Source organism: Stylophora pistillata, chromosome 11 (genome assembly GCF_964205215.1).
Source record: "Stylophora pistillata chromosome 11, jaStyPist1.2, whole genome shotgun sequence".
Classification (NCBI taxonomy): Eukaryota; Metazoa; Cnidaria; class Anthozoa; order Scleractinia; family Pocilloporidae; genus Stylophora; species Stylophora pistillata.
The window spans coordinates 12,454,617-12,467,116 of record NC_142529.1 but is presented as its reverse complement, the minus strand read 5'-3'; the positions used below and the strand labels follow the sequence as shown (position 1 = coordinate 12,467,116).

The following is a 12,500-nucleotide window of genomic DNA, read 5'->3' as shown; positions in this document are numbered from 1 at the left end:
TGTTAAGTGTTAGTTTTCATATAGACTGAAGCTCATTAAAACCATTTCTTATACTTGTCTGACCTATAGTCATTGAAAATGATCACTGGAGACACTCATGCTCTTCATTCCCGTCAGTTTTTTGTCTATTTCATGGGAAGTAAAGCTTTAAATGATTTATTATGATAAACAAAAGATTCTTCAGATTTGCTCATACAAAGACAAAACATTAGCTAGGTATTGTGTTGTGAAGGACACTTGATTTGTGGGTTGCACAACAATGTTTGGATGGCATAAATATTGTTTACTTTTATTTAATACCTTTCCCTTGTGTTGGCAATATGAATACAATTTATGATTCAAATGTTTTTATCTGATCTGTCTACGTTTTTCCTTGTCTAAGTTGTTGAAGCGAATAACAATGGTTAGACTTGCTTAATGACCATGCAGTCATGCCGGCGACAATGTTCATACCAGTCAATGAATCACAACATTGTAAAGTAGATATGAATAATAACACTGACCTTTTCGCTGATGAACATAGAGTAGACGACGGAAAAAGTAGTTGCGAGTCTGTTACAAGCCTCTAAATATTCGAATAGGTCACAACTGTGGGGTAACTACTTATAATGTAATCTGAAAGGAGAAAATATTACGTAATTGTTCCGAATAACATCAGTGAAAATAATGATTTTCGGAAATCATTATAAACAATTATGTTTACTCTCTTATTTCAAGGCCGGCCGTCGCGTGCGACATATACATGCAAACTTTTGATGGATTGTTTCATAGATCTTTATTCTGACGACCGGCCTTGTCTTATGAACCTTAGATATCAAGGTTTCTTTGGTTAACTCTTCGCTATAAAACTAAATTAGGACTCTGTAGATACTTAATCCTAAAAAGTAATGCCGCAATATGGCATGCTTCAGAAGTGAACCGTAAAAGCAGTACAAACGGCAAACAATGTTTTACTCCTAAAGCTTGCAGTTACGAAATTGTCAGTTTCAGGATCCCATAAGCACTGGCTGGTTATTTCAAGACCCTGATCCCGAATCTCACCGATGTACACCACCGCCACCACTTTGGTCTCCGAGGGAATAATTTCCTTGACTCTCAACTCAACTGCTTGGCTAATATTTGCACACTGAGAAACGCATCGCTGGCTATCGTAGTCGCAATCCGTTAGAGAGTTTTCCAACTCTTCTTTTAAAATATGCTTGATGACTTCTTGTGATTCCAGTTCATCCTGGAAATCTTTCAAATCGGCGATGTCATGTGGTGATGATGAACTACCCAAACTCAGGCCGCTTGATTCTTCTTCCGCGCCATGCCATGTCGAGGATCGTTGTCGTTCCACTGAGCTCGCAATTCCAGATGCGATGGAATTAATGCTCGTTGTACGCAGACGATCTCTTTTTTGCTTCCTTAAGAATGGCTCCACGGAACTGAGTGTCACCGATCTTCTTCTAACTGCTGTAGAAACACTCATTATTTCAAACTCAGTAGTGTCGACTGTTCTGCAAAAACAAATTCAAAAACAAGCTGCTTGCCTTTATGAGCTTACGTGCGAATCCTTGTTTAGCTAACACCGTTTGCCTTTGTTCAGCTTTTTGAGCTCAGTTATAAATATCATATCAATGCTGTGAACATTTGCCAGAGCTTAATTATGCGCGCTACACCGTACAAAGACGTCAGCAACCGAACTATTTCATAGAGCCTCTCTGAATTGATATGAAAGTTCCCGGCACACCTTATTTAATAGAATTACAATAATCCCTCTAGATAGCAGTGCCAAGATATTCATGACCGACGACCCGTGACTTAACTGAAGAGTTGCCGGCATAGTCAATAGTTGCTGCTTCATACTTACTTGGCCTCCATATTATCGATAGATAGATAGATAGATAGATAGATAGATAGATAGATAGTTTATCAAAACTGCATCGCAGCCGGCCAAAGGCTGAATTATGTAATTATTTACAAAAACTTTACAATACTTGAAAATTACAAATGAATCCTAGTTGCTTAACAGTAATTTACCCAAACCAACCTCTTCTCCCCCTCTCCCAAATCCTCGTCAGTCAGTGCGTTGTACAACCACTAAAGCGATGGAACTCTTTGTAACGATCAGGTTGTGGATCATGAAAATTTCAAAATAGAGTCACGAAATGAATTCCAAATAGCTTCAAATCCTGCTCACATGTGCTGAAAAATTTCGACCCAAGTTACAGATGACGTTATAAGTGTCTTGAAACGGCGTAACTTACCTCTTTTATCTCAGGAGGCAACTGTTTCCATAAACGAAAAGAAGCTTTCTTACTAAGATTTTTTGTTTTGTAGTGTAAAGCTCAGCTTACAGCTTGACCCAAAAATATGGAGAAAAACAAATGCGCATCATATTTCTTGACCCAAGGGGGAATTTGAGGACAGCTTTGGACTTGGTTCAATTCGGTTCTTACTTCTGTCTAGCGTTGCAAATCAAACTTATATAGGTAAACCAAGAAAAAAAAAAAGACCGATATCGTTTTTTGCTGAAAAATCGTTTTCATGTTGGACAGTATTTCCTGAACAAACAACTTAATTGGGCACAATTTAATAAACGAAAATTCCGGATTTTCCACCCTTATCATTTCTTCCTGCGATTATGTATTATTATACCCATCGGCGTTAGGTGTGAAACGTCTATAAGCCACATTCGTTTGCCTTTGTAAAAGGCATCTTTAAAAAAATCATATGATAGCGTGTTTATTTACAAGAAATATCATCAAAATCGATCCTCCTCTAAATGTATGAGGTATGTCAGTCTAAACTTGAGCCAAAGTTCTTGAGTGTTTAATCCAGAAACGATAAGCACGTGGTTCACTGGACTTATGATTCACAGAACTTAGGTTCACAGAACTTATAATGCCGAAGAAAGAGAACATTTCCGCGGGTTTTCCTGGTTTTCCAGATATGCGAGTTGGCAATTCGGCAAGGAAACAACAACTAGTTTAGTTTTCTGCCGTGAATCATCCGGAACTATATTTGCGTCATTAACCAAGTGTGAGGTCAAGATGGCTGGATATTAGACGAGTTCCTTTTTTGGCTTTTAGGGAGCGAGACGAAATCGAGGTCCATAAAAACGCGAAAAAAGAAACGAGGCTAATATCCAGCCATCTTGCCCGAACAAGCTTGCTTAATAAGGGATTTATTATATAGCAAAAAGATTTCGCTTTAATAAGAATCAAGATTGACTTGTTTATTCCGAGAGTCGGGAAAGAAAGTTATCTGTGTTTGTTGCACGCTAAACCCACGAAGGTCGTTTATGTTTCCTTTGGTGTTGACTGTCTTCTGCCGCTATTTACGACATCATCACCGACATTGTCCAAAAGCTAGGAACATTGCAAGTCTGCTGCACGCACTAGTTTTCCTGCGCGGGATCAAAGCGGCCAATCCCGAGCGGCCGAGATGGCCCTCTTCTTGCCCGTTCCAGTAGTCAATCCGAACACAGGATTCACTTCACATTGGCCACAGGCACTGCCAGCTGTATAACAATGCATTTTATCACATGACGCGTACGGCCCCGCGCGCACAATTCCATTAAAAACCATAGTGAAAGCTGGCGTGTGCAGGGCCGAACGGGTTAAGTGAGCCGGTCCGGAAAAAGTCCTCCCACCCTGACCTCATTCGACTTTCTTGCAAAAACTTAAAGGAAAAAGAAGGGAGTATGAATAACTCGTGTTTTTCGAAGTTGTCACATGGTTTCTCGTTCTGACTAGAAAAAAAAAAGAAGGAAAAGTTTTTCTTCTCAATAGGTACAGGTATTTACAGGTAACCCTCAGTAGAAAGCGATAGCCCTAGGAATCGTTCAGGGTCCACGTGAGGCAAGGTGAAAAATTGTACATAAACAGTCAGCCTAATAAAAGGTCTACATGGCGCCATATTTATTATACAACAAACTTTCTAGATGTGCATCTACTCTTACTCTGGTAATGATATTAACCTGAGCATTGTATTCATTCAAATAAAAGACACGCCGTAAAGAGAGCTGCATACCTTCATATTTGGCATTTGAAAACCCTTGTGGCTTTCTTGAGCATCGGCTGGATAGGCCACCAACCCTCGCTATTGTCTTTTTGATGTAAGTCCCAGATGCATAAATCAAATAGGAAAACGTGGTCTGTTACTACACTTCGGACCTCGAACACGTATAATAAAAGCTGTTCACCAGGTGACAACGGAGAGTTTGGTACGTTATTGAACATGTCGATCTGTACAATTACGAGTTATGGTGAAACGTGGCCACGTTAATTTTTTCCTTCTAATCAGCCTCAGCTCCCTTCAAACTTATAAGGCGGCTACCCTATGCCCAAGCATCAGTCGATGTTAAATTTTAAAATTAATTGCCTCAGTCTTGGATCTGCTCTTCTCGTTCTTATTTTTTTTTTTTTTTTGTTTTTTTTTTACCTTTTTTAGCGTTTGTCAATCGAGCATGTAAACAAACGCCTCGGAAAGATGTGGCGATTTTAATTTAAGGTTGAAGACAACTAACAAGTCACTTTTAAACAATGTCTTCTTTTAAATAATGTCTTCTTTGGTTCAGAACATTAGCAGGGTGAAAACCTTCTCTGCAAAACTGGACTATAAACTCTGATGACATGACGGGTGCAAGTGAATCACACACGCCATATGCCGAGTCATCCAACCAATCAGACAAAAATGACAGTGCAGACCAACATAATAACATATCCATAAGAATTTAAATATCTTATTGAACTCATTAAGGAGATTATTTCGTTATTTTGGACTCAGCATTGGAAATGAGCAAATCAAGGACCATTTTGCTTCTGTCCTCTGGTAGAGATGGGCGCACTTGTCAGCAATCTGCATTTTCTATGCGTTAGTCTTGTCTTTGCTAACAGCTGTTTACCAAATTAACATCTCTTTAGCTGAAAGAACTCCATTGGTGAAGGTGACAAGTAATTGCGATAAAATAAGTAGGAGTAAATTAACACTCGCCATTGTTCTAGACAAAGCCGGGCGGAAATAATGAACACATACATTAACACGTGGATTAAAATGAAGCCAAACAAAGTAAAAGTCACTTAACTCGTCGGTCACTGAATCACCAAAACGTGAGCAGAACTGAAACCTGAGATAAAATAGGCCGGATCGATACTCTGACAATAACTGTTCATTGTTCAGGTCCAGTGATTTATCTTTAAAGACAGGAAGTGCGTTTTGACATGCCTGCCAGTGAAGTCTCCAGTCGACGAAGCTCTGTGACGGCGGATGTTCAGAACAAACCGGCAACACTAAACATACAAGAGCCAGTCGCCAGGCAGATTCATACGCTGTCAGCAACTTCTAGGACCAACGCAGCGACCAGGCGAAAATCCATGAGTTTGTATCCCAGATCACATCAAGCCGGCCAAACCGAGCTTTCGCATCAACTGGCTGGAAAGATTGCTAATACATACAAACTACGTCCTGATGCAGACAAGCGATTTCGCTGTAAGGATGTCAAAGACGTCATAGACAGCGTCTTGGAAAGCCACCTTAAAGAGCTTCCTTACGATCCTGAAAAATGTAAGAGCTTGCTACCCAGCATCACAGACGAAATCAAGGACAAAGTCAAGGTGCTTGGTTTTGAAAGGTTTAAACTTGTTTGTGTCGTGACCATAGGACAATTGAATAACCAAGGAGTACGTGTGGCGAGCCGGTGCCTGTGGGATGTCGAAACCGATCGCGTGGCATCATCATCGTTTTGTGGTAATGATCTCTTTGCTTCAGCCGCAGTGTTTGGAATTTATCGCGAATAGATATAGTTTTTTATCACATGTGTGATACTAAAAAAGGCTCAATGATTTTATTACTGCTTAAGTGCTTCTGTTGGGATGATTAAGTTTCCTCTGTTGTTAGAAGATATCTTGTTTGGGGCTTTTTATTTAAGCTTTTATTTATAACAATAGGTAATTTAGTAGATGAAACAGAGCAAATTTTGAAAATGCTACACGAGAGCCTTTTTAAGCTATTTGAAAATTTCAAGTAACAACCCGTTTATAAATTTTAAACGATTTAACTGGTTTCCAATGAGCTTGGAAAGATCGGATCACGCTCTCCCGGTGAGATTCAAAAGCACTTTGATAATGAGGATAAAGTATTTCAGATTTCCTTATAAAATTTTAGTTTATTTGTTGACTACAAGTTCGCGAATCACTGAGAACGTTTTGATTTCCTCCCTTAGGGTATTTTTGAAGGAAAAGTGTGATTGTTGACACGTTCCCGTTCCAAGTTATGTAATAATGTTCTTCATCCATGGCGTGACTTGGAATTTTCACTCACAATGTCTTACGCTTAACTTCAAGAAAAGCTAGTTTTCAAAAGACACAAATTAAAAAAGGCCAACGGAGGGGTCTACAAACAGAAATTAAAATGTAAACCATTGATTTTCATGATATTTATTTCAAGATTAGAAGAAGGGTTGGGAATTTGCATGTTATCATTCGTTGGTTATCATGTTTGTCGTACTTCTCAAGATATCTGTGTGTTAAAGTGTTCAGGTTTGGTTCTTATCAATCTCCAAGATACTGTTTATGAAATTATTGGTGAGGACTCAATTGAAGTATTGTTCGTGCTTCATAGTTTTATTGCCGCCGACATAAACGTGCGATCTCCATGGAAACGGTGAGCAAAGATAAGTTTAGCATTGTGTGACAGTGCGCGGTACATGAAGTGTGTAAACATTTAATTATTTCAAAACAATTACGTAGCATTGGTATAAAGCAATAAAATGGCTTCTGTACACAATTTTAGGTTGGGCCGGTTCAATCAAGTAGTCAGAGATCTAATTAAAGTTTTATGTTAGTGATTTGAAGAAGACCTCGACTTTGATTTCTGTACAGAAAACAAAAACAATATACGAGGGGCAAAACTGGAAAAGATCAAAAGTAATTGCGGTTGGGTTGAAAAACTTCCACTAAATTCGTCAAGTTCAACTCAAACTGTCCCAAACTGCGGCAAAGTGTTATTTCGCACCGGGAAAACAATCCTTATCTGTTAATATGTACTTGTGCTTTAGTTATATATGGATGTTGGTCTTAACAATTTATTAAAAACAATTCGAAGTGAAAACTTAATACAAATCACATATTCGATGTGTTAGGCTTCTTAAATGTGAGGGTTAAATTTTTCCAGTTTAAGAGTGTTTCTCAATCCTCTTAAGGTTTTGCTAACAATGGAGATGCAAATATAGAGATATGCTGATGAGAATGAACGGACTCTCATTTTGTCTTGGCATTTGTCACTCACAGGGTAGGAGACCCGTATCGGAAAAAAAACACCTTGCCGAAGGCGAACTTGATTTGTCTAAATCGTTGATAGAAAGTCCAAAAAGGTCACATACTTTAATGAACTTTCTTTTCGGTGACCATTTCCTGATGCTTGGTTCTCAACCAAGAGCCTACTTTATTGATATATAATTAGTGAGTGGATCATTCTTGGCTAGGAAGTTGCTTGACCAGTGTCAAGTTTAATTCCTAGACAAATCTTCTTATAGGACGAGTTGTCGTCAAGTAATTACAGTCAAACTAAGTGAAGCGCATCCCCCAAGATTACATTAATGAATTGATCATTTGGATATTGAACCCGCTAGCCGTTTCACGAATGCAATAATGGATTGATTAATTGAATATTAAACCCCCTAGCAGTATCCGTTCTGAAAAGGCGCGGATCATTGTTCAAATTAGAAGTCCATTTCTGAAGTCCAATAAGATTGTTCTATTTGACGAGGAATCCTGAAAATGAACAAACTGCACTGTAAAAATACTGCGAAAACAGTCGATCACAAATATTAACGAAATAAAAAAAGTCTTGCGATGGCTTCGCCCGTAAACTATTTTTTTCGACCATGAATACACGCAAGAATTTCTACAAGTTCGTCAAGATGTAAATAGGCGAAAAAAGCTCTCGATAACATTCCATTTACAACATTTAAAAGAAGTTCTACACAACACTCGAACTCACCGTTCCCGCCATGTCTGACGCCATGTTGAAATAGTTCCGATCCATCATCACGTGTTCGCATAATCCAATCAGAAATGGACTTCTAATTTGAACAATGATCCGCGCCTTTTCAAAACGAATACGGCTATCGGGTTCAATATTCTAATAATCAATTCATTATTGCATTCTTGAAACGGTTAGCGGGTTCCATGTTCAAATAGTCAATTCGTTATTGCACTCCTAAAACGATTAGCGGGTTCAATATTCAAATAATCAAATCATTAATGTAATCCTGAGGGGTACGCTTCACTCAGTTTGACTACAATACATTTTTAATTATCTGCCATTATTGTTAGAGTCGATTCAATCAACAGGCGTCCTTAGCAGTTAAGTTAATAGTCCATTTGAGAACATCTCTCCTCGTAATATAAGTGAATAGTTTGATGGCTTTGAAGAGATCCAGGAGGACAAGTGTAACATGGCGTGTGCGTGACAGTGTACACATCGCTCTAAAGCAAAGGTAGAAAGCATCCCAAATGTAGCTTAAAGACCCCAAAGTTGCGACCAAGATTCTTTTCTGGCTTCATTTAAAAATCAAATTTTCTCACGAATTAATTAAGTATGAACTTGAACATTAAACAGCACATACATTTTTTCTCTTTTAGGTCTCGTGTAAGAACCGGCTTTTCGCCAAAAAAACAATCAGTTTGATTTCAATTTCAGTTTTGTTACGGTAACAGTAGAGTTATTCAAGTTTGTAAATTGACTCAAAATGAAGGCTGTTTGCAAACGAGGAAGGCAACTGTTCACTTGGTCTCTTGCCAGCTTAAAGTCCCAGGAAATTTATTTCAGTCATAGAAGAAACTATATAAACCAGGAAACAAACGGTATAAATGATGACAATTAGTGTTTTCAATGAAATCAAGCTTTTTTTATCTTTTGGTATCAATTCGCCGGGAGCCTGTTTCGTTAAAGAGGTATTAAAAATGAAAATCAGGCTCCTTTTTGTAATGTCACAAAAAGAATTAGAACATCCCTCCAGCGATTACAGAGATGCGCGCACTCTGACTGGTCAAAGATTGCGTTATATACGTATGATGCACGATCCTCGCAGTAGATAGCGCTATTTAAGCAATAGCGAAAATCAGACCTGAAAAAAATCAGGCCTATACGGGATTCGAACCACTGACCTCTGCGATACTAGTGCAGCGCTCTACCAATTGAGCTAACAAGCCAACTGGGAGCAGGTCGTTAAGTTGATTCGTAATAAACCCGTGAAAGTGATAAATCAGATAGAATGAAATATATGAAGTTCATATATTTTGAACTGCGGTATTAGATACGTATGATGCACGATCCTCGCAGTAGATAGCGGTAGACAAAACGCGTAGGAAAATAAAAGAAGTTTTACAACTACAGTTCGCAGAAGTGCTGCTCACTAGTCTATATTTAAAAAATTAAAAAATTACAAAAAATCAAACATTTGTTTTTCTTGTCAATCTTTTGTCAGACGTTGCTAAAAGCCTCTCCATTAGCGCACGACAGGAATATATCTTTTCGATGTTATGTCATGTTTGAGAAACTTTTGTTCCGGCTCATACACTTAGTATTGTAGGATCAATTTTACTATAGGTAATGTCGGCCGACATGGCGACTGACATGGTGACCGAGCGACCGACATATCGGTCGACAGTCAGTCGACAGTTGGTCGATAGTCGGTCGACAGTTCGGTCGATAATCGGTCGATAGTCGGTCGATAGTCGGAAGATAGTTGGTCAACATGTCGGTCGATATGTCCACCGACTGTCGACCGACAGATGGAGTGTCGTGTCTCGGTGGAATATCGGTCAATAAGTGTCGGTGGAATATCGGTCAATAAGTGTCGGTGGAATATCGGTCAAGTGTCGGTGGTCTATCAGCCGAGTGTCGGCAGTCTATCGGTCAAGTGTCTGAACTTTATCGGTAAATATAGTTTGAACGTCGCTCGTGTGATTGTGTATTGTTGCAGTGTCGGTATTGAAAAATTTGATTTGAAGGCAAAAACTTTCAGGTATATGATTAAGTGTCAGTGAAGTATCGGTGAAGCATCGGCCAAGTGTCGACCGAGTGTCGACCAAGTGTCGGCCAAGTGTCGGTCAAATATCGACCGACTGTCTACCGATATGTCGACAGACTATCGGCCGACATTTATCGGTCGACATATCGACCGACATGTCGACCGACTATTTTCCGACTATCGACCGACTGTCGACCGACTACCGACCGACTGTCGACCGACTATCGACCGACTGTCGATCTACTGTCGACCGACATGTCGGTCGACATGTCGGTCGCCATGTCGGTCGCCATGTCGGTCGCCATGTCGGTCGCCATGTCGGTCGATATGTCGACCGATAAATGTCGGCCGATAGTCTGTCGACATATCGGTAGACAGTCGGTCGATATTTGACCGACACTTGGCCGACACTTGGTCGACACTCGGTCAATGTTACTATAAGTAGCGTCGGCCATATCGGCCGACGCTACTTATAGTAACATTGATCCGTATTGTAAACGTTAACTCACAAACGAAAATTATTTATTCGGAAAAGTTTGATATTTTCGCATTCGGAGACAACAAATCTTCAAACATACCATCGATAAAAATAAAAGAAATACTGAAACAACAAAAATTTGTACGTTTTTCTTGTCAATCTATTGTCAGACGTTGCTAAAAGCCCCTCCGTTAGTGCATCTCTTGTTGCGAAATCATTTTTTATTTGCTGTTCCTCAGTTCGAGTTTTTTGGTTATGCCTTCACGGTGGATGGAAACCCAGAAACTGCGAGATTTAGGCGCTTAAGAGAAAACCATATTTCGATGGACGAATTTGCTTAGTCACGCTTTCCACAAAGTTAACCTTGACCTCGATCAGCCGGCATCTATTTATTTGCGGTTGCGGGTGCATTTGTGGAAGCTGTGTAAATGAGGCGTGAAAGTATACAAAAACAATAAGTCACAACATGTCTGGAATTTATCCATATGTAATTTCTGAGTTTCCTCTGACATTTCACGACATTTAATTTTTTTCAAATTTACGATTTTTAGTTTTTTATGGACCCTCGACATTTTTCTCGGACCCTCGACATTTTACCCTCGACCCTCGACATTTTACCCTCTACTCTCGACCCTCGACCAAAACCCAAACTCATCCGACACGCGACGGCTTTAAGACGCGACCGGAAGTAAATTTTCAAAGAGGTGACATATTGTGCATGCTCACACCGTCGTCCTGACGGCAACACGTCACGTCGAGAACGTGGTTTTGGCAATTTTGACGTTATGTACGAAACGTGAGTATTTCTTCCAGTGCTTAAATTAAATGATGATCTATTCCTCTAAACATAAAAAATTAGCAATCCAGGATCATTGCACGTAATTTCTGGCGACATTTTAGATCGCAGAGATGGAAGAATTTTGATTTTTTTTTTTTTTTTTAATTTCTTTTAGGTGTATGAAGCTTATCAAATGGCAGCACCTTCGAGCAAGGCTTCCAAGTTAGTCACGAGCTATAACTGCAACTAGTGAACGCAGGAGTCTTCTGCATACTTTCCTCGTCTCTTGTACTGTTGCATTTCTCGATTTATTGCGTTCATCGGCCGCTAAACTAGCACATTTAAACTTGAATCCGATTCAATTTAATTTAATTTTATGAAAATTTGTATGTTTTCATACCTTCCTTTAGTTCAGTAATGTTTTGGACATATGACCATGAAACCATCCTATGCAGAGAAGTCGTCAATGTAAATCCCTACACAATTAAGAAAGGGTCCACATAAAGAAGCGGCATGTGGGAAAAAATAGCAGACACCTTGAACAACTGCTCTGTGCCGAAATTCAGAGTTGATAAGCGATCAGTTAGAGACCACGTGGGGATTCTTGTTTGCAAGCATAAGAAGAAACTTCAAGCCGAGGAAAAAGCAACTGGTAGAACTCCCGATGAGCCAACGGAATTAGAAAACCTATTGGATACGATCATCGCGTTGGAAGAAAGTGGCGAAGCGGAATTACACGAAACACAGGGAACAGGTAGTAAAAAACTTCAATACGACCGGGCTAAGGTGGAAGATGTTAGACTAAAAGCGATGGATAAGCTGTCAGATACGAAGAAAAGAGACTCATCAGCTGATGAAAGCAATGATAAACTGAAGCGTCAACGAAGAAGTGGAGGGGATGCTATCGAATACCTAGCTGAAAGAGCTAAAGTAAGTGACCAACTGAAAGCAGAAGACCTAAAGATGAGGATGGAGCATCAAACACTCGAGAGATAGAAAATGGAGGTCTTGAGGGTACAGCAAATGCAAATGCAACAGCAACAAAAAGACATGCTGAAAGTCATGCAGCAGCAACAGCAACAAAGCCAACAGCAGTTACTCAACTCTCAGATGATGATGATGCAGCAGTCAAAAGCTTTGATGGCGTTATTGGAAAAAATAACAAATAAGTAGTTATTGTTTACAAAGAAACACTTTCAGATGTAATTGTTGTTTTAGTTGAA

General features: G+C 39.5%; 2 protein-coding genes and 1 pseudogene across 3 annotated transcripts; 2 read left to right on the top strand and 1 right to left on the bottom strand.

Annotated features, from left to right (window-relative positions):
• Positions 1-140: 140 nt before the first annotated feature.
• On the bottom strand, positions 141-1,847 carry LOC111326792 (dynein light chain Tctex-type 5-B). The gene has a single exon (XM_022930862.2). It carries the CDS (start codon positions 1,469-1,471, stop codon positions 908-910), a length of 564 nt encoding a protein of 187 aa, XP_022786597.2. The 5' UTR covers positions 1,472-1,847; the 3' UTR covers positions 141-907.
• A 2,946-nt stretch (positions 1,848-4,793) lies between these two features.
• LOC111326791 (dynein light chain Tctex-type protein 2B) lies at positions 4,794-6,843 on the top strand. Of its 2 annotated transcripts, XM_022930861.2 has the most exons (2): positions 4,794-5,733; positions 6,209-6,843. In XM_022930861.2, exons 1-2 carry the CDS (start codon positions 5,208-5,210, stop codon positions 6,217-6,219), a joined length of 537 nt encoding a protein of 178 aa, XP_022786596.2. In that variant the 5' UTR covers positions 4,794-5,207; the 3' UTR covers positions 6,220-6,843. The 2 variants fall into 2 exon arrangements, with proteins under 2 accessions (XP_022786596.2, XP_088594128.1); XM_088738002.1 differs by having other exon boundaries at positions 4,800-6,843.
• Positions 6,844-11,177: 4,334 nt separating this feature from the next.
• Positions 11,178-12,500, top strand: part of LOC111326813 (uncharacterized) — a 1,639-nt pseudogene continuing 316 nt past the window's right edge.

Coding starts and splice junctions, on each gene's coding strand:
- LOC111326792 (XM_022930862.2), bottom strand. CDS start 1,471: ATGAGTGTTTCTACAGCAGTTAGAAGAAGATCGGTGACACTCAGTTCC.
- LOC111326791 (XM_088738002.1), top strand. CDS start 5,208: ATGCCTGCCAGTGAAGTCTCCAGTCGACGAAGCTCTGTGACGGCGGAT.